This window comes from Crinia signifera, chromosome 5 (assembly GCF_055691185.1).
Source record: "Crinia signifera chromosome 5, ASM5569118v1, whole genome shotgun sequence".
NCBI classification, from domain to species: Eukaryota; Metazoa; Chordata; class Amphibia; order Anura; family Myobatrachidae; genus Crinia; species Crinia signifera.
In genome coordinates this window covers 298,551,166-298,576,335 of record NC_139221.1, presented here as the reverse complement: position 1 = coordinate 298,576,335, position 25,170 = coordinate 298,551,166, and the positions used below count along the sequence as shown (strand labels likewise).

Genomic DNA, 25,170 nt, shown 5'->3' with positions numbered 1-25,170 from the left:
GTTATGAATAATAAATCTGTAACAGTGACATTTTGTACCCAGGTTTTCAACCCACCAGCATAATGTACAAGATACAGATGGCTGAAATGGGGGGTTTGGCGCAGACCCTTGTTTTATCCCTCACAGTAGTAGAGAATCATCTGCAGGAGAAGTTAGCACTGCTGAAGGTCCTCCAGCTCCTGTCTAGTACCCCTGGTATGTTCTCTGCCCCTCGCCAGTGAGTGTACATCAGGACTGACTATATTCTGTGTCTTACCTGTGTGTATGATGCTGTATGTTACATTGCATAAAGTGTGTCTACAAATGCTGTCAAAGTTAAAATAAAGGGTGCAAACTGTGTCCCATATTAGAATTTAATTCTATGACCATTTGGATCGTGAAGTAAGCCAAGTCAGTTTCAAATAAAAAAAATCATGAAAAACTCACGTTTACTTTTTGACAAGGCGGCATTTTAAATGTCAGCATTTTGACCATGTCGGCATAATGAATGTCTGCATTTTGAACGTATTTTGGTATTTTGACTTTCTGCCAATGGTTGACCGTATTTTGACTGTCGGTAATAGGACAGCATAACCATCACTTAGCAGCTGGAGAGTCTGGATCTCATGCAGGGGGGAGAATAATATCCTCTGCCCCCATTAAATTGGCAACGCCTCCCTACATGTGCATTCTGCACCCTCGGCATGTATTTTGCATGATGCTTTCTACACATGTAGGTTTAAATGCTCTTTTTTAGCTTTTTAATATTCTTGAAATTGGAAATTTGGTCCATACACTTTACTGTTTCTTATATTTGTTACAGAAATGCTCATTGTTTAGGTATTAATCCTATAACCTTCCCAAACATGCACCATATTGTTCCTATACAGAGAACTGCAACCGCATGTCTCGAGCGCAGGCTGCCTGCCGAATCTGCTCACGCCTCAGCGACCCAGATCCGTCTGGACAGCTGCTTTTCCGCTCCTCCGAAATTCTGTGGAACCTGCTGGAAAATGGACCTAAAGAAGAAATCATTAACCAGCTCAGCAACATAGAATGTATCTAGTAAGTATTTCCCAGAATCCACGTATCGGGTCAAAGGGAGAGATGTTGCTCATCCCATCCAATCAGATTCTACTAGCTACAAACCTCTAGAAGGTGCTAGATAAATGGTAAGTAGAATCTGATCGGTTGCTATCGATGACATCTCTCACTTCTAAAAAAATCTGCCATTTTGGTACATATACCCCATAGCGGGGTATTCAATTCCGCCGCTATTTTCGACTGGAGAAATAGTGGGGGCGCCTATTCAATGCTGTCTCGTCTGACAGCATTGAAGAGGCAGATCGAAAGAACGAGCCCGTCGTTGAAAGCTGTTGGGCCTGTTTTTGTCGATTACGGCCGTGAATTGTCGCGATCACGTCCGAATCTCGACAATCCAGGGACGTTTACGTGGACACACCCCCTTTTTGCTGATTGCCAAGCGGGACATTGAATCCCGCCTGGTGATATTAAACGAAGACAGCCAGGGTCACGGCTGTGGGGACGGATGGACAGTCCAAGATAGTCATATGAAGAAAAGGTATAACCCAGGCAGTTTTGATAAAGAGATGTTGCTGGCCTTGAACTTACCGGATACCATTGTGCTTTCTTGAAAGGGTTTTAGGTGCTGATTACACTAATTTGTGTCTCCTTCCAGTGGATTGAAGGATTCTTTCATACGCCTGCTCACAAAAGGTTACAGGCACCATGATAGGCAGCTGAGAAACGACCTTCTCGTCATTGCCACCCTGATAGCAGAGAACAGCCGTCCTCCAATGGTTGTAAGTAAAATATGCGCAGACGTGAAATGTATTTGCTGTAGCATTAAGTGTTAATAAAAATGCAATCTATCGTCCAATAGGGACCAGTGACATCACTGAGTGTGATTGGCATGCTACATTCTCCTGACTAGTGTGTCAAAGAGTGATGTCATGATATCTTTGTAATCTGATTGGCTGAGCCTTGAGCCAGCTAAACAGGTGGCACTGCACTCTATAATATAGGTGATTGTAAATATAGTTATGTGGTTTACATGGTATAATGTACATTAAAAATGTTTTAAAGAGACCAAGATCATTTCTGTACAATACAGGGAATTGTCAGTTGTAAAAACACCCCAAACTGTGAGTAACATATGGGGAAAACACAACATGCAAGTTGCAACTGATCGCATTTTGTTGAAAGGTTAAGGTGGCCATACACACGCAGATTTATCTGCAGATCTGTCTGGTTGGAACAAAAACATGGTTATGGATGAGAGCAAATGACAGTTGACCATTTGCTTGGAAATGCTGGAAAACTGACAAACTGTCACTCATCCATAACCATGTTTTTGTTCCAACCAGCCAGATCTGCAGATAAATCTTACTAGTGTATGGGCACCTTTAGTTCTAACATAAAACTTTTAAAATGTATCAAAGTTCTACTTATCCGAGCAAATATGTTCTGTAGTAACACCTGACATGTTTACATTGTAAATTGTGCATTATTGTACATACCTGGAGAGTCCTTCAGCAGACTCACGCTGGCATGTGGGTCTCAGATGACGGCAATTACTTTCCGGGATCCCAGCACAATTAATGTTGCCTGTTTGTGAACACCTTCTGCAGAAGAAACTAGTTGGCCTGAATGTGCTGGTATGTTCATCCGCTTTTTAAATCCCTGGTGATGCTTTGTGCCAATCAGCTTTATAAAGGAAGTCAGATAGGTAATCTAGTCTTGAAAATATGTCTCTTCGCTGATGACATGCTTCTTTTCGAGTCTAATTTAGAAACCTCCATGCCGGCAATCTTAGACATACTTTCGGCTTTTGGGTCTTTCGCGCGGTATAGGCTCAATGTACAATTCCCTATACAACTGACTAAGAGGGATATGGCTAAGATTATTGGTATCCTTTTTAAATTTTATTTATTTATTAACAGTTTCTTATATAGCGCATACATATTCCGCAGCGCTTTACAGAGTATAGTTGAACGTTCACATCAGTCCCTGCCCCAGTGGAGCTTACAATCTATATACCCTACCACACACAGACATTATAGGGTTAATTTTGTTGGGAGCCAATTGACCTACCAGTATATTTTTGGATTGTGGGAGGAAACCGGAGTACCCGGAGGAAACCCACGCAAGTACAGGGAGAATATACAAACTCCGCACAGTTAGAGCCATGGTCGGAATCGAATCCATGACCACAGCGCTGTGAGGCAGTAATGCTAACCATAACACCATCTGTACTGCCCTAATTCTTATGGCAAGATAAAAAACCACATATCTCCAGACATAAACTATTTATTAGGAAGGCTGGGGGGGGGGGGGGGGGGGTGTACTGGGAGTCCCTAATGTAATGGCGTTTACTCAATCCGAATTTCTCTGTTATATTTCGGACTGGCGGCAAAACAGCCAATCCTACACTCATAAGGCTCTGAAGACTGAACTGCCTGCACCATACTCTTTGGCTGCATTGTTACATGTGCGCAGACTTCTCTCCTCCCAGGAGTCTTAGATAATATACTATTTGTGGACACCTTTTCCATATGGGTCTATGAATAAAAAATTGGGGCGCAGACACACTGTAATTTCCTTCCCTGCGGGGATGACTTCCCCTGGGTATCCCAGATGCAGGACACAGGGGATTTTATCTATAAAGGATGTATTTGATCCAGGGGGGCAGAACACAGTCTTTTCAAAATTTTAAATAAAAATTCTTATTACCCAAAATTTGTTTTTGTAATTCCAGGTGCGCCACTATGCACAATCAATGCTGCCACCTATGATTACTCCCGAATTACCTGATGTATTACAATCGATAGTTGTACTTAGCTCTATGGGCCCCTACAGGCTTAGGTATACTAACTCTGATCAGCGTCCGGAGAAGATATGGTCCAATGCAATTACAGCCTGGGGCAGGGATATACTGACTATTTCTAATGCTAAGGTTTTCCTGAAACCCATGGAACAAGTATTGAAAATAATGTTTGGGGAGCTTACAATCTATAGGCCCCTTTCACACGTCCAAGACGCCGTGCTGCACACAGAAGTTTACTATGGTAGGGATGGCCACAGCCCGGCAGCCGTCCCTTCCAGGGGTGACATCTGGCTGCAACCGGGCGGCCGGGCCGTGGCGTCCTGTGTGAATGGACACAATCGTGTCCATTATTAACTTCTGTGTACGGCACGGCTTTTGGCCGTGCAGGGTTTTGCCGTCCGGCAGGAGCCGGAGCATGTGAAAGGGGCCATAGATGACTTAGTTTACTTTTTGGTAAATTGTTAAATTACAATTAATTTATCAATCCCACATCTACCTTCACTTTTTGACGTGAAACATTTTAAAATAATATGTAGTGTGATCAAATAAATATACACATGTAGCATGTATCTTAATTTATGTATTGTATGATATGTTCACATACCTAGAGGGGTGAAATCAGGTGAGATTGAGCCGGGAGGAAGGTGAGTTGCTGTTGAATTGATCTAATTACTTATAGATTTGATTTGATTTATATCTAGGAAAGTGGATTTGCCAAACAACTGATCCTATTTGCCACGTTTACAGAAGGTGAGTGTTGCATGCTGGGTGATGGGAACTTTTATTCAGCATAATGATACACGTTATATGCTTTTGGCTGGTGTGAGAGCGCTAGATAAGCTTGAGTGGAAGGCAAAGGGAGTGTGCATGAAGCAAACCGTAGCCAGTACATTCGCATGTTTACAGGGGGCACTGAGTATTTAAGCTAAACTAATTCCACATGCAGATGGAACTACATGTTTATAATAGCGAAATGATGGGCAGCTCCTGCCACGCTGATACATGGGCATTTTAGTGCCATACTCCGTTCTATGAAATTATTAGTAACACGCTAGATTCTTAAACCAATATGTTTGTAAAAGATGATTTTGTAATATAATAAGAAATAGTCTGACATCCTCCTTACTTGTCATTTTCTGAATATTTCTATAGCAAATACAGGGGGATATTGCATGGACACCACTAGATGGCTAACCATCCATCTGTAGCCAATCAAATACGTCCAAAACCCACTGTAACGGGCTCAGCATCTAATGATTGTTATACTGGGCACACGCCATCGCAGGCTCAGAGTAACCAGAGACTTCCTCTGTGCTGCTGTGGAAAAATGGAGCTGCGGTCACACACCCTCCCCCAAACACTCAGCATACCATTTCCCTGGATACTCACAGTGTTTTTATAGGCACACCTGCGGTTTTCTTAGCACTCCCACTACATCGCCCGATTACACACACCCCTCCCCCCCAGGCACCTACTTCCTGTCAGCTACCTTGCCAACGGTGTACGAATAGAAAACTTCATTAGGGCTTCATTACAGGAAGGCCACGCGCATGTATACTAGGGGCTGTACACATGCGCAGTGTATCGATAATCGGCACTGTGTGAATTCCCAGCTATGCGATCAGGTTCTGAATTACCCCCTATTTGTATTGTATAGTTGTTATTACAGTGTATAATATAGCCTCCCCCCCCCACCTTTCTATGTTTATATAATTACTAGATGTTATTGATAATTGAAATCATATAGACATTCTCACATTCTTAAGGTCCTTTACATAACAGTAGTTTAGGTTCTTTATTTCATGCTTTCTGATTGGCTTTTTGTACTGATGTCTCCCATTTTCAGTGTTGGATTTTGAAATATAATCTCGTGTCATTTGCAACAAACGTATTTGTAATATTTGATATTTTTTATCCTTGAAATGTTTTGTCTTAAGTTTTTCTTTTGTTTTGCAATGAATAAAGAGATCTAAAATATAATATATCATGTAGACATTCAGCTATCAGTAGCCCGTTCTGGATATTGGATATTTACATATAGTTTTGTTATTCTGTACTTTCAGTTAAAAGTCACAGCCCATTAGTGAAAAGCTTAAAACTTTTACATAACCATGAAGATTTTGAGATGAAGAAGTTGCTGTTCAATATGCTGGTGGTGCTGTCTAAGGACCTTACCACAGTGCAGGTGAGACATAGACCTGGCAGTACATGCTGGTGGTGCTGTCTAAGGACCTTACCACAGTGCAGGTGAGACATAGGCCTGGTGTTAGTACATGCTGGTGGTGCTGTCTAAGGACCTTACCACAGTGCAGGTGAGACATAGACCTGGCAGTACATGCTGGTGGTGCTGTCTAAGGACCTTACCACAGTGCAGGTGAGACATAGGCCTGGTGGTAGTACATGCTGGTGGTGCTGTCTAAGGACCTTACCACAGTGCAGGTGAGACATAGACCTGGCAGTACATGCTGGTGGTGCTGTCTAAGGACCTGACCACACTGCAATTGAGACATAGAACTGGTAGTACATGCTGGTGGTGCTATCTAAGGACCTTACCACAGTGCAGATGAGACGTAGGCCTGGCAGTACATGCTGGTGGTGCTGTCTAAGGACCTGACCACACTGCAAGTGATACATAGACCTGGTAGTACATGCTGATGGTGCTATCTAAGGACCTTACCACAGTGCAGGTGAGACGTAGGCCTGGCAGTACATGCTGGTGGTGCTGTCTAAGGACCTGACCACAGTGCAGGTGAGACATAGACCTGGCAGTACATGTTGCTGGTGGTGCTGTCTAAGGACCTGACCACAGTGCAGGTGAGACGTAGGCCTGGTAGTACATGCTGGTGGTGCTGTCTAAGGACCTTATCACAGTGCAGGTGAGACGTAGGCCTGGTAGTACATGCTGGTGGTGCTGTCTAAGGACCTGACCACAGTGCAGGTGAGACGTAGACCTGGTAGTACATGCTGGTGGTGCTGTCTAAGGACCTTACCACAGTGCGAGTGAGACATAGACCTGGCAGTACATGCTGGTGGTGCTGTCTAAGGACCTGACCACAGTGCAGGTGAGACGTAGGCCTGGTAGTACATGCTGGTGGTGCTATCTAAGGACCTTACCACAGTGCAGATGAGACGTAGGCCTGGCAGTACATACTGGTGGTGCTGTCTAAGGACCTTACCACAGTGCAGGTGAGACATACAGTAGGCCTTGCACTACATGCTGATGGTGCTATCTAAGGACCTTACCACAGTGCAGGTGAGACATAGTCCTGGCAGTACATGCTGGTGGTGCTGTCTAAGGACCTGACCACAGTGCAGGTGAGACGTAGGCCTGGTAGTACATGCTGGTGGTGCTGTCTAAGGACCTTACCACAGTGCAGGTGAGACGTAGGCCTGGTAGTACATGCTGGTGGTGCTGTCTAAGGACTTGACCACAGTGCAGGTGAGACGTAGACCTAGTAGTACATGATGGTGGTGCTGTCGAAGGACCTGACCACAGTGCGAGTGAGACATAGACCTGGCAGTACATGCTGGTGGTGCTGTCTAAGGACCTGACCACAGTGCAGGTGAGACGTAGGCCTGGTAGTACATGCTGGTGGTGCTGTCTAAGGACCTGGCCATAGTGCAGGTGAGACATAGACCTGGCAGTACATGCTGTTGGTGCTATCTAAGGACTTGACCACAGTGCAGATGAGAGGTAGGCCTGGCAGTACATGCTGGTGGTGCTATCTAAGGACCTGACCACAGTGCAGGTGAGACATAGACCTGGCAGTACATGCTGGTGGTTCTATCTAAGGACCTGACCACAGTGCAAGTGAGACATAGACCTGGTAGTACATGCTGGTGGTGCTATCTAAGGACCTGACCACAGAGCAGGTAAGATGTAGGCCTGGCACTACCATGCTGGTGGGGCTATCTAAGGACCTGACCACAGCACAGGTGAGACATAGACCTGGCAGTACATAATGATGGTGCTATCTAAGGACTTGACCACAGTGCAGATGAGAGGTAGATCTGGTAGTACATGCTAGTGGTGCTATCTAAGGACTTGACCACAGTGCAGATGAGACATAGACCTGGCAGTACATGCTAGTGGTGCTATCTAAGGACCTGACCACAGTGCAGGTAAGACTCAGACCTGGCACTACATGCTGGTGGTGCTATCTAAGGACGTGACCATAGTGCAGGTGAGACATAGACCTGGTAGTACATGCTAGTGGTGCTGTCTAAGGACCTGACCACAGTGCAGGTGAGACGTAGGCCTGGTAGTACATGCTGGTGGTGCTGTCTAAGGACCTTACCACAGTGCAGGTGAGACGTAGGCCTGGTAGTACATGCTGGTGGTGCTGTCTAAGGACTTGACCACAGTGCAGGTGAGACGTAGACCTAGTAGTACATGATGGTGGTGCTGTCGAAGGACCTGACCACAGTGCGAGTGAGACATAGACCTGGCAGTACATGCTGGTGGTGCTGTCTAAGGACCTGACCACAGTGCAGGTGAGACGTAGGCCTGGTAGTACATGCTGGTGGTGCTGTCTAAGGACCTGGCCATAGTGCAGGTGAGACATAGACCTGGCAGTACATGCTGTTGGTGCTATCTAAGGACTTGACCACAGTGCAGATGAGAGGTAGGCCTGGCAGTACATGCTGGTGGTGCTATCTAAGGACCTGACCACAGTGCAGGTGAGACATAGACCTGGCAGTACATGCTGGTGGTTCTATCTAAGGACCTGACCACAGTGCAAGTGAGACATAGACCTGGTAGTACATGCTGGTGGTGATATCTAAGGACCTGACCACAGAGCAGGTAAGATGTAGGCCTGGCACTACCATGCTGGTGGGGCTATCTAAGGACCTGACCACAGCACAGGTGAGACATAGACCTGGCAGTACATAATGATGGTGCTATCTAAGGACTTGACCACAGTGCAGATGAGAGGTAGATCTGGTAGTACATGCTAGTGGTGCTATCTAAGGACTTGACCACAGTGCAGATGAGACATAGACCTGGCAGTACATGCTAGTGGTGCTATCTAAGGACCTGACCACAGTGCAGGTAAGACTCAGACCTGGCACTACATGCTGGTGGTGCTATCTAAGGACGTGACCATAGTGCAGGTGAGACATAGACCTGGTAGTACATGCTAGTGGTGCTATCTAAGGACCTGACCACAGTGCAGGTGAGACTCAGACCTGGCACTACATGCTAGTGGTGCTATCTAAGGACCTTACCACAGTGCAGGTGAGACGTAGGCCTGGCAGTACATGCTGGTGGGGCTGTCTAAGGACCTGACCACAGTGCAGGTGAGACATAGACCTGGCAGTACATGCTGGTGGTGCTGTCTAAGGACCTGACCACAGTGCAGGTGAGACGTAGACCTGGTAGTACATGCTGGTGGTGCTGTCTAAGGACCTTACCACAGTGCAGGTGAGACGTAGGCCTGGTAGTACATGCTGGTGGTGCTGTCTAAGGACCTGACCACAGTGCAGGTGAGACATAGACCTGGCAGTACATGCTGGTGGTGCTGTCTAAGGACCTGGCCACAGTGCAGGTGAGACATAGACCTGGCAGTACATGCTGTTGGTGCTATCTAAGGATTTGACCACAGTGCAGATGAGAGGTAGGCCTGGCAGTACATGCTGGTGGTGCTATCTAAGGACCTGACCACAGTGCAGGTGAGACTCAGACCTGGCACTACATGCTGGTGGTGCTATCTAAGGACCTGACCACAGTGCAAGTGAGACATAGACCTGGTAGTACATGCTGGTGGTGCTATCTAAGGACCTGACCACAGTGCAGGTGAGATGTAGGCCTGGCACTACCATTCTGGTGGGGCTATCTAAGGACCTGACCACAGCACAGGTGAGAAATAGACCTGGCAGTACATGCTGATGGTGCTATCTAAGGACTTGACCACAGTGCAGATGAGACATAGACCTGGCACTACATGCTGGTGGTGCTATCTAAGGACGTGACCATAGTGCAGGTGATACATAGACCTGGTAGTACATGCTAGTGGTGCTATCTAAGGACCTGACCACAGTGCAGGTGAGACTCAGACCTGGCACTACATACTAGTGGTGCTATCTAAGGACCTGACCACAGTGCAGGTGAGACTCAGACCTGGCACTACATTCTGGTAGTGCTATCTAAGGACCTGACCATAGTGCAAGTGAGACATAGACCTGGTCGTACATGCTGGTGGTGCTATCTAAGGACCTGACCACAGCACAGGTGGGACATAGACCTGGCAGTACATGCTGATGGTGCTATCTAAGGACTTGACCACAGTGCAGATGAGACATAGACCTGGCAGTACATGCTGGTGGTGCTATCTAAGGACCTGACCACGGTGCAGGTGAGACATAGACCTGGCACTACATGCTGGTGGTGCTATCTAAGGACCTGACCACAGTGCAGGTGAGACATAGACCTAGCAGTACGTGCTGGTGGTGCTATTGTATATACAGTATATCATATTGCATATTATGTGCTTTAAGGTCCAGATTGTCACTATACAGTGTAATTTCTTAGGGTTACATAGAAAGCCCTGGTGATGTACAGTCTCTCTATGATACTGGTTACCATACATGATTGTAATGACTGATTATTTGTGTATTTAGTTGCTCTGCGATGGGAAGGTGGTTTTAGCCCTTTTTAACTACGTCAAAGCAAATGAAAAGCCTGGAATCCATGACTGGCCCGCTGCCCGCTTTGAAGAGTTGCAGCTACATGCCATCGCCACGTTGTCTACAGTGGCCCCTCTGCTGGTGGAAGACTACATGACATGTCAGGGGAACACCCGTATTCTCCTCTTCCTGGAGTGGTGCTCCAGCCAAGGTGACACAAATACTTACACTACAGAACCTTTACACGACATCTGTATTGCAGCTAACACACCCAATAATCACATAGGTGGCTTGGTTTTCTTATTGTGAGATCTGTCTTTGTCTCTTGTCTTCTTGGGGTAACAGCAGCTGGCATCAGTAATCAGGGATCTGCGTGCAATAGCCTAAACGTATTGTAGTTATGGATGGCCATCGATAATTTCTATCTATGACATCAATATTTCAGCCCAACACTATGTAAAATTTAGTCGTTACAATTCGCAAAATGGGTCTAATTCTGCATGGATCACTAATTAGATATTTCGCAATCCGGTCCATTATCGAAGGACTGTGAGTGCGCAGCGTGAGCATCGTGTATGCGTGGTCGCAATTTGTGAATAAATAACCATACACATAGCATAGGCCGTTTGATTGCCAGCGTTTAGGGTCGGTAACATGGCATTTTCTGGGTATGTTTGGGAAAGCGCAGGTGTGCCAAGGCATTTTCTTTTTGGGGTGAGTCTCTGATGTAAGCGATTGTTGGAAGCCCTAGACTGGCGCAGATGATAAATACTGGTTTCTATTTTGCGAGTGGATCTGTGAATGCATTGCTATTTACAATTTTTTTTTTCTGGATCAACTTTTTAATTGCAGGCAACTGATTTTGTTCTAATTAGTGATCCATCAATTCTAGTATATCATTCCCCAAGAATCCCTTGCAAAAAAAGCCAAGGTAGCTGCTTTTTCCCGTCCATGCTAACTACTGCGCTTGCTGGAAGCTGTCCTATGGTAGCAACATGTTGAGATCTTCTGAAAGGGTGAAAGAGCCTATCAAAAGCCACCAGGAAGTTCTCTCAGCCTATCAGAGCAGCATATGGAATGTGTATATGTTGGGTGAGATGGATATCAGATGAGTCCAGCTCCAAATCTTTAGGATTTTCAGCACACATCCTTCTGTACAATGGCAAGAAGGAGATGCGGCTTAACAGCGTTAATAGTAAAATTGCGTGACCCTATCTGTACACAATATAGGGCCTAATTCAGACAACTGCGCTTGCGTACTGATCGAACCGCACATGCGTAAGGAGAATTGGTGACGCAAAATGCATATGGAGCGTAATCCTAAGCACCTCAGACCTCCAGTATCTGTAAGAGATACCTTTATGTTACTCATCCTTCCAATACACGCTACTGTTCTTCTTCCCTAATCATAAGAGACAAATCAATGATACATAAAACTTTGAAACGATATAATAATTTCCTAAGGTCCGTTACATTTCTTTTGCTTTTCTTTTATCAGATGGATTCTCTGGCCAGGGCAACTGTTTCCATGGTGCCGGTGGGCGGGGTAACAAGAACGCTCAGATGCGCTACAGCTTGAGACTTCTCAGGTCTATGGTGTCTGTGGGGGATGAGACTGTGAATCAAGACTTATGTGACCAGGGAGCAATTAGTCAGCTCTTGGGTAAATCAAAACACAGTTTTTTACTTACAGCATTTATATTTAAAGTGTATAAGGGCTTGCTGTATATTTAGTGGCGTAACTATAAATTTAGCTCCCCCAGCCAAAAAATGTGTGGCCTTTCCCCCCTCTTTAGTAAAACATGACAACAGTGCAGACTGGTTACCTGGGCCACTGTGCGCTGCCATGTGTAGTGCTACAGTTCCTTAGGAGTGACGTGCGCTTATGCAGTGTAACAGGGAGAACATCCCGTCCGCTGACATACTGTAGCCTTCTGTCACCAGCCTCAGCTTCCAAGGATCGACTGGGGATACTAGCGGAAGTGTGTGCGGGTAATGACACTGGCTGCCCCCAGGCGCTGAGGAGGCGAGGAGACTGGGTGAGGGGGGGGGGGCTGTCACCTACAGTACGTAGCTACAGTACACAGCCACCGCTGCCCACTACTACTGAGTGACAACAAACTGTGTATTCGTACAGGACAGCAGATTTTTTCAGTGCGCCCCGAGAAACTCCACTGTGTATATGTTATATATTGATTATGGTTACATATAGCACTGATTTTTTTCCATGTCTGCTTGTCTATTATTTTACCATAAAAATTATATTCTACAATAAACCAAACAAAGCATTTCAGTGACACGATCAGCAGCCATGACAGTGCACTCAACCCCAATTCACAGTGGGAACAACCATCATATGGTGATATTGATGAGAATGGAGCCTGTGAATTAATCAGAGACATTGCTAATGCACATTAGTGATGTCACTGGCTCCTAGCGATGGGTTACTTCCCAATACAGATGCCTCAATGCTTTGTTGGTGCAGATACAACATTTTTTTATAAGATTTTCTTGCTATATACCATCTAAATATATGGGCGCAAATAAAAAGTCAGGTGCGTTTTGTGCTGGTCTACACTTTTACAGCAAGTGAACTGCTTATTTCTTGTCATCAGGAATGCTGAAACAGAGCATGGCAATAGCTGATGGAAGAGACGGCACTGTCCTGTTGGAGATGCAGTGTGACATCCTCTTCATTTTGTCCTCCGTATGTGAGAATGACCTCCACAGGAAGGTTTGTATTGTCTTTTATGCCAACTGTGATATCACAGGACACACTCCCTATATGTATATATTATGCAAAAGCTAGTATATTGTGTATTTATTTGTGCAACACTGGTTATTTTAGCAAGCGTTTAACCTCCACTTGAGCCCCAGACCATCATATTTCCTCTTGAGCCCCAGACCATCATACTTCCTCTTGAGCCCCAGACCATCATACTTCCTCTTGAGCCCCAGACCATCATACTTCCTCTTGAGCCCCAGACCATCATACTTCCTCTTGAGCCCCAGACCATCATACTATCTCTTGATCCCCGGACCATCATACTATCTCTTGAGCCCCAGACCATCATACTATCTCTTGAGCCCCAGACCATCATACTATCTCTTGAGCCCCAGACATCATACTATCTCTTGAGCCCCAGACCATCATAATTCCCCTTAAGCCCCAGACCATCATAATTCCTCTTGAGCCCAGACCATCATACTTCCTCTTGAGCCCCAGACCATCATACTTCCTCTTGAGCCCCAGACCATCATACTTCCTCTTGAGCCCCAGACCATCATACTTCCTCTTGAGCCCCAGACCATCATACTTCCTCTTGAGCCCCAGACCATCATACTATCTATTGAGCCCCAGACCATCATACTATCTCTTGAGCCCCAGACCATCATACTATCTCTTGAGCCCCAGACCATCATACTATCTCTTGAGCTCCAGACCATCATACTGTCTCTTAAGCCCCAGACCATCATAATTCCTCTTGAGCCCCAGACCATCATACTTCCTCTTGAGCCCCAGACCATCATACTTCCTCTTGAGCCCCAGACCATCATACTTCCTCTTGAGCCCCAGACCATCATACTTCCTCTTGAGCCCCAGACCATCATACTTCCTCTTGAGCCCCAGACATCATACTTCCTCTTGAGCCCCAGACAATCATACTTCCTTTTGAGCCCCAGACCATCATACTTCCTCTTGAGCCCCAGACCATCATACTTCCTCTTGAGCCCCAGACCATCATATTTCCTCTTGAGCCCCAGACCATCATACGTCCTCTTGAGCCCCAGACCATCATAATTCCTCTTGAGCCCCAGACCCTCATACTTCCTCTTGAGCCCCAGACCATCATACTTCCTCTTGAGCCCCAGACCATCATACTATCTCTTGATCCCCGGACCATCATACTATCTCTTGAGCCCCAGACCATCATACTATCTCTTGAGCCCCAGACCATCATACTATCTCTTGAGCCCCAGACATCATACTATCTCTTGAGCCCCAGACCATCATAATTCCCCTTAAGCCCCAGACCATCATAATTCCTCTTGAGCCCAGACCATCATACTTCCTCTTGAGCCCCAGACCATCATACTTCCTCTTGAGCCCCAGACCATCATACTTCCTCTTGAGCCCCAGACCATCATACTTCCTCTTGAGCCCCAGACCATCATACTTCCTCTTGAGCCCCAGACCATCATACTATCTATTGAGCCCCAGACCATCATACTATCTCTTGAGCCCCAGACCATCATACTATCTCTTGAGCCCCAGACCATCATACTATCTCTTGAGCTCCAGACCATCATACTGTCTCTTAAGCCCCAGACCATCATAATTCCTCTTGAGCCCCAGACCATCATACTTCCTCTTGAGCCCCAGACCATCATACTTCCTCTTGAGCCCCAGACCATCATACTTCCTCTTGAGCCCCAGACCATCATACTTCCTCTTGAGCCCCAGACCATCATACTTCCTCTTGAGCCCCAGACATCATACTTCCTCTTGAGCCCCAGACAATCATACTTCCTTTTGAGCCCCAGACCATCATACTTCCTCTTGAGCCCCAGACCATCATACTTCCTCTTGAGCCCCAGACCATCATATTTCCTCTTGAGCCCCAGACCATCATACGTCCTCTTGAGCCCCAGACCATCATAATTCCTCTTGAGCCCCAGACCCTCATACTTCCTCTTGAGCCCCAGACCATCATACTTCCTCTTGAGCCCCAGACCATCATACTTCTCTTGAGCCCCAGACCATCATACTTCCTCTTGAGCCCCAGACCATCATACTTCCTCTTGAGCCCCAGACCATCATACTTCCTCTTGGCCCCAGACCATCATACTTCCTCTTGAGCCCCAGACCATCATACTTCCTCTTCCGAGATGCAGACACCAGATTTCCACTTTAAATAATTGCACCAATGCTTGTAATTTGCAGGCTATAACATAGGAGTTGGATGTTCTTCTATATGTTTAATAATAGTAATGCTTTTTGTTGATGTTTTGTCCTTTATATTTCTATATCATGTTATTGTTTAGGAGCTGTTTGGATCAGAAGGGGTGGATGTGCTATTACAGCTCCTCAAGATGGACCCCTCTATGCTTCACAGTGGGCTAGGTCACAACAAACTCCTTTTCTGCACACTCGACTGCATTTGGTAAGTGTTAATTAGAAAAGTGCCGTGAAAGCAACATGAAAATGTATAATGATTATTGCCTAATTAGGGTATTCGTTATTACAATACAGTAATTATGAGGTCATGTTGCCTTCAATAATATAAGTTGTTTTAGATACCATTTGAACTGACAGTATAGTATACATGATGTAAATGAGGGATTACTGTACTGTATGTTAATGTGGACTCCAGAGACCCATTTCTTGTCACCTAGCTTTTTATACAGAGATGCATTCAGCTTTGGTTTATGGCCCAGCCCTTGCTGCTAAAAGATTGACTATTTACTGGCTGTTGTCTTAGCTATGCTGAGAGAGAGAGAAAGAGAGAGGGAGAGAAAGAGAGAGAAAGAGGAGGGTGATAGTGGAGCAGGGACCTGTACTTCTCCAACCAGCCAGGGCCTGAGTAATTAGTATCCGCTCCCCTCTCCGTGCCAACGGTTCCAAGTTTCTTGTGCATCAGTGATGACATTAATCCCTCTCTCTTGTTACAAAAGCATTTTTTGTTAATATTTTTTATTTTGTTTTATTTTTTCTGTTTCTTTTAAGGTCCTGTGTTGTAGGATGTTTTCCCTTAGAAGACTATTTCCTTGAACAGAAGGGCATGTTTATCATTTTGGATTTACTAGCAGTAAGTATTTTAACCCTTTCAGGTCCAACGTCTAGTAGGGTCAACAGCCCTAGCGCTAGTAGCAGATACAATGGTGAGCCAATTTAAAATCAGAACATTAACATCGTTCAACATTCAATGTAGACCATTATTAAAAAAAAAAATAATAATAAATACAATTAATTTAAACCAGACTGTTTGAATTGTAAAAAGAAAATTGGACTGCAAAAGGATAAAGGGTAAATGGGCAAATGTATTCTGTCTATCATTTTCTAAGATGCGGGATGCAATCAATTTCATTCATTGACGCGCCATGTTCAAAATGCCGACACAGTGAAAATGCCGACATTAACATGTTAACAAGTCAACGTGAGTTTTTCGTGATTTTTTTCTTTCAAACCGACTGGTTTTTACTTCACGAACTAAGTAGGAATAGAGTTAGATTATAATAGTGGCCGATGTATGGGGAGTACAGTGAGCCATGTGAGGGGACACTGGACACTGATACGGACTCCATGTCAACATAGACATCCAACAAAAAACCATTTTGACTTTTTTGACATGTTGAATTTTTCACATGTTGAAATTTTAAAGGGCACCATTTTGATTTATGTCAGCATAGTGAATGTCGGCATTTTGAACACGACGTTATGTTGACTGTTGACTGTCTGCCAATGCTTGTCCGTATTTTGACCATCTGTATTGTCGGGAAATCATGCGGAACCCGAAGATACAGTGAAGAAATGAAAGCGACTGTTTGATCAGTTGCTATTGCAAATGTAGCTTTGGGTGGAAAATCCACTGCAAAATGCAGTCCCTAACCTTCTCTTATCTGTATTCCAGCAGTCAGGCTGTCCAGCCCCTTCCCAGACATCCTGTTCCCCTGCCACTGCTATGCTTACTGGTGCTGGCCCTAGTAGTGTGCAAGGTGTGGCAGACAAATCTGGGCCCTGTATGCTTTTGCTGACCTGGTTGTTACCAATACACGGCATGGTGCTGTCTACCACATACCTGCTGCCAGCAGGTGCAATACCGGTGCTAGATACAGACGCAACCTCTGCATTGTCTGAGCACCAACCTCAGGATAATTTCTGGTTGTTATTAGGATAAATGTCTTCCTTGTGTTTAATCTACTACAGCTTCATCTTTGTTGCAAATCCGAGGCATAATATTGTATCACCGAAGGCAATCTGTCCTACTGCTCCCATCTCATCCGCTACCGCTATCCGTTCACCTTCCTATGGTGGCTGCTGGCTATATAATAAGAATCAGTGGCGTAAGTTCATCCAAGTTGCCCGGAGGCAAGATAAGTATTGGTGACCCCCAAGTAGCTCAATCAGTAAGGTGTCTGTCTCCAGTAAGGTCATGGGATCTAATACAGGGTGTGATACTTGCAAAAATGATGTTAGAAAGAGGAGTCAGCCACATTAACAATATCAACTGCTTTCAATTAACTGATTCAAACTTGATGGGGAGGAAAGGTGCCCTCTTGGGAGCAGGAGCCCGGCGGCAGATGACTCCATTGCCTCCCAGAGTTCTGCCTCTGATAAAAATTATGGTTTATGGCACCTTCTTGTGGTGGTGAAGAATTAGGCCTCCTGCTATTTCACTTAAGCAGAACAATAATAATGTCTGTTACCCCAAACATGTTGTATCCAAAGCAGCAGCCTCTTTTGTCTGGCCCGTAACCCTCTGATCTCATACAGGTCAGTGTAGGTCCATAATATGCTGTGCTGGAATGGCAGAGCTTCGCTGGCAGAATGTCTCTAATATAATGTATGTTTTATATCATCACAGTTGGACAGGCAGCCTCCATGACATTGTACATTCCCTTCCTCCCCAGCTTAATCTGAAGAGCCTGACCAACCTGGTGCTCGGAATACTGGTGGAGTTCTGCGATAACCCGAAAACCATCTCGCACATTACAACTTGGCGGGGGAAAAATAATGAATCGGCCCCAAAACTGCTTGTCCAAATGTGGAAGCAGGAAGAGGAGGAGCTGGGCGTGAAAAGAGACAATTATGAGCGTATTATTGGCAAGTACCGTACTGACATGTGCCGGAAGGAGAGAGGTGTCAGGGTAATAGTGGGTTACAAGCAGACTGTACAGATCTGTATCCTCGTACAGTACAGTTACTAGGAAATAACGCTTTCAGATTTATTTATTCATCGGAAGTGGTCAGGAATCGGGTCCCTCTGTGTATGGCCTCTGGCTGTGTACTGTCTCTGGTAGCGGAGGAATAGTGTGCGGTCAGGAATCGGGTCCCTCTGTGTATGGCCGCTGGCTGTGTACTGTCTCTGGTAGCGGAGGAGTAGTGTGCGGTCAGGAATCGGGTCCCTCTGTGTATGGCCGCTGGCTGTGTACTGTCTCTGGTAGCGGAGGAGTAGTGTGCGGTCAGGAATCGGGTCCCTCTGTGTATGGCCGCTGGCTGTGTACTGTCTCTGGTAGCGGAGGAGTAGTGTGTGGTCAGGAATCGGGTCCCTCTGTGTATGGCCGCTGGCTGTGTACTGTCTCCGGGGTTCCAGCTAACGCCTGTAGGATTAATGCCGCTGCTTCCTCCACCTGTGTCAGCGCAGGGCAGATTATCCCTAATGTCTGAGGGCAGTGCGGGTAGCAACCAGTGGATGGCTGTTCGGGCAGAAGCACGAGGAGACGCTGATGATGCTGCAGACTGAACGTGGCTCTCTCCATGGCAGTGGGAGACTTCTTCTTCTTCGTTCATTACAAATATTATTTTCAATTACCCCCAACTGGTCTGCAGTGTACCCCCTGGTTGGGAATCACTGCTAGTTACTGTGGGCTGGCCCCTGCTCTTGGACAGCCCTGCACCCATATCACCTCCCACTTCATATGTTACTCCCCCTTAGCACCCTCTGCAACCCCACCCCTTCATTGGACAATGTATTGCCCAGTGTGTACCCAGCTCTAGAAAATCATTTAAGATCATCATCAGAGTAGTATTGCGGCACTTTGTATTTATTTCTAAAATATTTGAAAATAAAACCTGCACTTGTATCCCCGCTGGTACCTGTTGTTCTCTACTGTAACCCCCTGTATTCCAGCTCAGCACTCTCTTCTCCTATTTCTGCTGTACAGTTCCTCTTGCTGTCGCTCCCCCGACCTGCTGTAATGATCGGGATATCTGAGCAGTTGTGTTGGTTGTTACATTACTAGATGCAAAGAAGCCCCTGGTTGGACAATTCCAGCAGGAGCAGGAGGTCGCCCCAATGCCGGTGAACTGCTTCAGCATCGCAATCATGGAAGTGGCTGAAAACATCCGCGCCAAAATTTATTCTGTGTTTTCCAAACTTGGTAAGAAATTTAATACTACATATTATAGTATATGGGGTGATTCAGACCTGCTCGCTAGGCTGCATATATTCCCGGCCTTGCAAGGTAAGGTAAATGCTGCGCCGCCGAACTCATGACCCCGCCGCCGGAATCCCCGCATTACGATACAAGCGGATGTGTAGGCTTACAGAGGAAAAATCATTGGAAGATTAGCCACCATCAAATGATTTGTCTTCTCTTCGCATATAAATGTATTCGCAGGTGTCAGCCCAGCGTTTCCATGGGCGCGCCCACCATTTTTGTGGGCACCAACATAAAACGCTGTGCAGACCCCAGCGTCCGGCCCTTGCCTGTCATTCATTTTGAAAACCCTCTAGCAAGTGTAAAACTCGCCGAAGGCATTAACTACAGGGGATCGCACATGAGTGACTGTGAGGAAAAGCCCATTGTAAACGGGGCCGAAGCAAGGCCCCATAATACCAGAAGCTGTTGTCTGAGATGCACAAGGAGAGTGTTCTAAGATTCAGAAATCCAGGTCATGCCTCTTAGTGTGTAGTTTTAACTCACAGGTCAGATATGTTTTATTTCTCATGGTACTTGTGTATTATCACGGCGCCCCCGATATGTGATCGCGCGATTTTTCATCATATCGCATCGCATGCCATACACCCGATGCACTGCGATGCGATGTGATTTTAGCCCCCTTTGCGATGATAAATTGTATAAGCACCCTAATGGGTGCTTACAATGTTAAATGCACCCCCACGCCACCGCCCAGTATAAACGTGAACCCGAAGCGTGGCGAGCGCAGCGAGCTCGCGAGAGGCGGCGGTATGCGTCCTCCGACCTTTTCATACCCCCACTATCCACGTCGGTGTGGAGTTGATTTTATAAAGTGTGGCGAGCCCGAAGCGTGGCGAGCCCCGCGAGGGGACGCGTATACCTGTGAAGTTATGCGCGTCCCCTCGCGGGGCTTGCTGCACTCGCCATGCTTCTGGCTCAGTGGCTCGCTGCGCTCGCCACACTTTATAATATCAACTCATTAGGGTGCTTATACAAGTTATAATCGCATCCCATCGTATTCTATGGCATTGTATGCCATATACAATGCCATACAATTTTAAAATTGTATGACATTGGGGAACATCGCGCGATATCGCATACCATCGCATGCCTTATGGTCTGCGATACGATGGGCGCCGTGATACTACACAAGTACCTTTCTCATTACTCTTGTCTGGATTTTTACTTCAGCCTGTTGATATATGCTATGAACACTTGGGGGCGCTATATATATATATATATATATATATATATATATATACAGTCCAAGGTCTGCCGGCACTCAAATAGTTTAGCAACACAACTGCCCCAGGTGCCAGAGGATGATGTCATGTAACGATCCAAATTCCCACAGCAGGAAAATAACGGCACTCAGGAGTCGATTCGGGGGACAAACCCCGACAAACCCCGTAGGATTGGGCTGAGGACGGGGTTTGTCCCCCGAATCGACTCCTGAGTGCCGTTATTTTCCTGCTGTGGGAATTTGGATCGTTTTATATATATATATATATATATATATCATATTTGCCGACTTTTCAATGTCCCTCTCCGGGAGAAGCCCGGAGAGGACAACAAAATGTGCAGGTCGGGGGGTGAGGACAAGGCTGCCGTATCAAAGCCCCACCCCCAATCCACACAAACGCCGTGATTCGTGGGTTCGCAAGTAGGCGGGGCTAAAATGACACGAGTCGCGTAATTTTAGTCTGCCCCCTCCCCCTGACCCACGATTTACGGCACTTCTTTCCCCAGCTCCCGGGGGGAGGGGGGGAGTTGGGATTCTGGGGGGAATGCGGGAGCCTTATCTGAAGTGTTTCATGCAATAGTTTGCTCTTTTTGTAGGTTTTGAAAACGTGCCTGGTCTGTCTGTGCTGGATTACGTCACACTCAGTATAATAAGTAGATACCTTGATTTTAAGGTTAGTTTATTTTTCCACGATAAACATATAGCTTTAGAGTGTATATTGTATTTGTGCGTTATTAAAAGCTTGCCAAATGTGCTAAACAGAAGTGGAAAAAAATTGAGAATATTGAGATGTTATTTGGAAGGAATACGGTCACTGGGTCGCATGTGATTTATTGCATGTAAAAAAATCACGGGGAGCTGGCAGCGGCTGGGGGCTGGCAGCGGCTGGGGGCGGGCAGCGGGGTCCAAGTGGCAGCTGGGAGGCACTGCTGACCGGCCAGTTATTGGCTAAGAGAATTCTCTCAGCCAATCAGCATCCGGACAGTCTTTTAAAAAAATATTTTTATATTCAGCAGCTCTTCGCGCCTCGCCACCTGCCAAATGTTACTACCACCTCCCAGCCACCGCTCGGACCCGCTGCCTGGACCCCTCTGCCGCACATAGGTGTGTGCCTGCGGTGCTTCACCACTGGCACACATCTAGGATCACACCCAACACATCGTGGGTGCTAAAAGCACCCGTGATGTGCCGCTGAAGGGTCTGATCCCAAAGATTGAACCTACAGCAGGTTCAATTTGTAAGGTCCGACCCAATGCGCACGGGACTGTGCATCGGGTCAGAGGGGATGTCAAACATTCCATTTAGCCTGATTTCTCGGCCCGATCTGTCAGAATCGGGCAAAAACCTCCCAAACCGGATAAGTATATGGGCACCTTAATACATTATACAAGTATAACAAAGCGCTGGGCCATCCAAAAATAGAGAGACAGATAGACAGTTGTAAATATGAGTGATGATGCTCATTTTGCCCACCGCATCCCCCAACAATCCCTCCCCCCCTCGACTGTCTCCGCTGCGTTTAGTGCGCTGAACAAAGCAGGTCCCGGAGCACATGCTTATTTAACCCAGGATACCGATGGTCAATTAAAATGATGTACCTGCTTTTGAGCCAATCAGAGCTTGCGTGCTGGCAGCCAATATGAGCGGCTGCCAGTACGCGAGCTCTGATTGGCTCACCAGCCGGTGCTGCATTTTAATTAGTTAAAGAAGCCTGTGCTCTGGGACTTCTTGGCTGCAGCTTAGCGGAAGAGGAGATGGGGGAGCAGGAGCCGGGTTGCGGTAAATCAAGTGAGGGGGGGGGGGGGGGTACTAGATTACTATTACTGTTGTATGTCTGTGAGCACTAGATTACTATTACTGCTGTACTGTATGTCTGTGAGAACTAGATTACTATTACTGTTGTATGTCTGTGAGAACTAGATTACTATTACTGTTGTATGTCTGTGTGAACTAGATTACTATTACTGTTGTATGTCTGTGAGCACTAGATTACTATTACTGTTGTATGTCTGTGAGAACTAGATTACTATTACTGTTGTATGTCTGTGAGCACTAGATTACTATTACTGTTGTATGTCTTTGAGAACTAGATTACTATTACTGTTGTATGTCTGTGAGAACTAGATTACTATTACTGCTGTATGTCTGTGTGAACTAGATTACTATTACTGCAGTATGTCTGTGAGAACTAGATTACTATTGCTGTTGTATGTCTGTGAGCACTAGATTACTATTACTGTTGTATGTCTGTGAGCACTAGATTACTATTACTGTTGTACTGTATGTCTGTGAGAACTAGATTACTATTGCTGTTGTATGTCTGTGAGCACTAGATTACTATTACTGTTGTATGTCTGTGAGCACTAGATTACTATTACTGTTGTATGTCTGTGAGAACTAGATTACTATTACTGTTGTATGTCTGTGAGAACTAGATTACTATTACTGTTGTATGTCAATGTCTGTGAGAACTAGATTACTGTTACTGTTGTATGTCTGTGAGAACTAGATTACTATTACTGTTGTATGTCTGTGTGAACTAGATTACTATTACTGTTGTATGTCTGTGAGCACTAGATTACTATTACTGCAGTATGTCTGTGAGAACTAGATTACTATTGCTGTTGTATGTCTGTGAGCACTAGATTACTATTACTGTTGTATGTCTGTGAGAACTAGATTACTGTTACTGTTGTATGTCTGTGAGCACTAGATTACTATTGCTGCTGTATGTCTGTGAGAACTAGATTACTATTACTGTTGTATGTCTGTGTGAACTAGATTACTATTACATGTTCTGTATAAGGTTGGAGAAGTATGGAGTGAAATTAGAGCAGAATTAAACGCGGAAAATATCCAGCCAGTGACGTCTGATCATGAAGCTTTGGACGTCATTGAAAAACATACAGAGAACGTCAGTAAGGATGTTGCCGCTCACCAAACTGAAATGATTGAAAATCACCAACAGATGGAAATTCAGGAAGAACAGCAAAAATATGCAGAGGTGACTATCATACCCATCCATCCTTCCTCCTATCTATGTCTTATCATATGCCCCGCACTGCCTTGGTTGCCACAGTGGTAACCATAGCAGGACACAACTGGTGTTATCCGGGAGGGTGTTGGAGGGTCCTGTTCTGATTGTCACAGTGCGGCAGGGGTCACCACTAAGGGCACAACTGGTGTTATCAGGGAGGGTGTTGGAGGGTCCTGTTCTGATTGTCACAGTGCGGCAGGGGTCACCACTAAGCAGGACACAACTGGTGTTATCAGGGAGGGTGTTGGAGGGTCCTGTCCTGACTGTCACAGTGCGGCAGTGGTCACCACTAAGCAGGACACAACTGGTGTTATCAGGGAGGGTGTTGGAGGGTCCTGTCCTGACTGTCACAGTGCGGCAGGGGTCACCACTAAGCAGGGCACAACTGGTGTTATCAGGGAGGGTGTTGGAGGGTCCTGTCTTGACTGTCACAGTGTGGCAGGGGTCACCACTAAGCAGGGCACAACTGGTGTTATCAGGGAGGGTGTTGGAGGGTCCTGTCCTGATCGTCACAGTGCGGCAGTGGACACCACTAAGCAGGGCACAACCGGTGTTATCAGGGAGGGTGTAGGAGTGTCCTGTCCTGACTGTCACCGTGTGGCAGGGGTCACCACTAAGCAGGGCACAACTGGTGTTATCAGGGAGGGTGTTGGAGGGTCCTGTCCTGATTGTCACAGTGCGGCAGTGGTCACCACTAAGCAGGGCACAACTGGTGTTATCAGGGAGGGTGTTGAAGGGTCCTGTCCTGACTGTCACAGTGTGGCAGGGGTCACCACTAAGCAGGGCACAACTGGTGTTATCAGGGAGGGTGTTGGAGGGTCCTGTCCTGATTGTCACAGTGCGGCAGTGGTCACTACTAAGCAGGGCACAACTGGTGTTATCAGGGAGGGTGTTGGAGGGTCCTGTCCTGATTGTCAGAGTGCGGCAGTGGTCACCACTAAGCAGGGCACAACTGGTGTTATCAGGGAGGGTGTTGGAGGGTCCTGTCCTGATTGTCACAGTGCGGCAGTGGTCACCACTAAGCAGGGCACAACTGGTGTTATCAGGGAGGGTGTTGGAGGGTCCTGTCCTGATTGTCACAGTGCGGCAGTGGACACCACTAAGCAGGGCACAACTGGTGTTATCAGGGAGGGTGTTGGAGGGTCCTGTCCTGATTGTCACAGTGCGGCAGGGGTCACTACTAAGCAGGACACAACTGGTGTTATCAGGGAGGGTGTTGGAGGGCACTGTCCTGATTGTCACAGTGCGGCAGTGGACACCACTAAGCAGGGCACAACTGGTGTTATCAGGGAG

At 46.3% G+C, this 25,170-nt stretch overlaps 1 protein-coding gene across 2 annotated transcripts in view; it reads left to right on the top strand.

Moving 5' to 3' along the window:
- The window catches only part of CFAP69 (cilia and flagella associated protein 69), a 64,970-nt gene that overhangs the window by 31,619 nt on the left and 8,181 nt on the right, over positions 1–25,170 (top strand). The window contains exons 7-20 of one of the 2 annotated variants that reach the window (XM_083189356.1): positions 43–195; positions 870–1,044; positions 1,679–1,802; positions 4,528–4,576; positions 5,890–6,011; positions 10,448–10,664; positions 11,952–12,116; positions 13,069–13,187; positions 15,500–15,618; positions 16,182–16,263; positions 18,086–18,278; positions 19,418–19,555; positions 21,437–21,513; positions 23,647–23,844. In XM_083189356.1, the coding sequence (XP_083045482.1) occupies positions 43–195; positions 870–1,044; positions 1,679–1,802; positions 4,528–4,576; positions 5,890–6,011; positions 10,448–10,664; positions 11,952–12,116; positions 13,069–13,187; positions 15,500–15,618; positions 16,182–16,263; positions 18,086–18,278; positions 19,418–19,555; positions 21,437–21,513; positions 23,647–23,844 (1,931 nt within the window). The remainder of the gene's footprint in view (positions 1–42; positions 196–869; positions 1,045–1,678; positions 1,803–4,527; positions 4,577–5,889; positions 6,012–10,447; positions 10,665–11,951; positions 12,117–13,068; positions 13,188–15,499; positions 15,619–16,181; positions 16,264–18,085; positions 18,279–19,417; positions 19,556–21,436; positions 21,514–23,646; positions 23,845–25,170) is intronic. The other variant, XM_083189355.1, reaches the window with a different exon arrangement.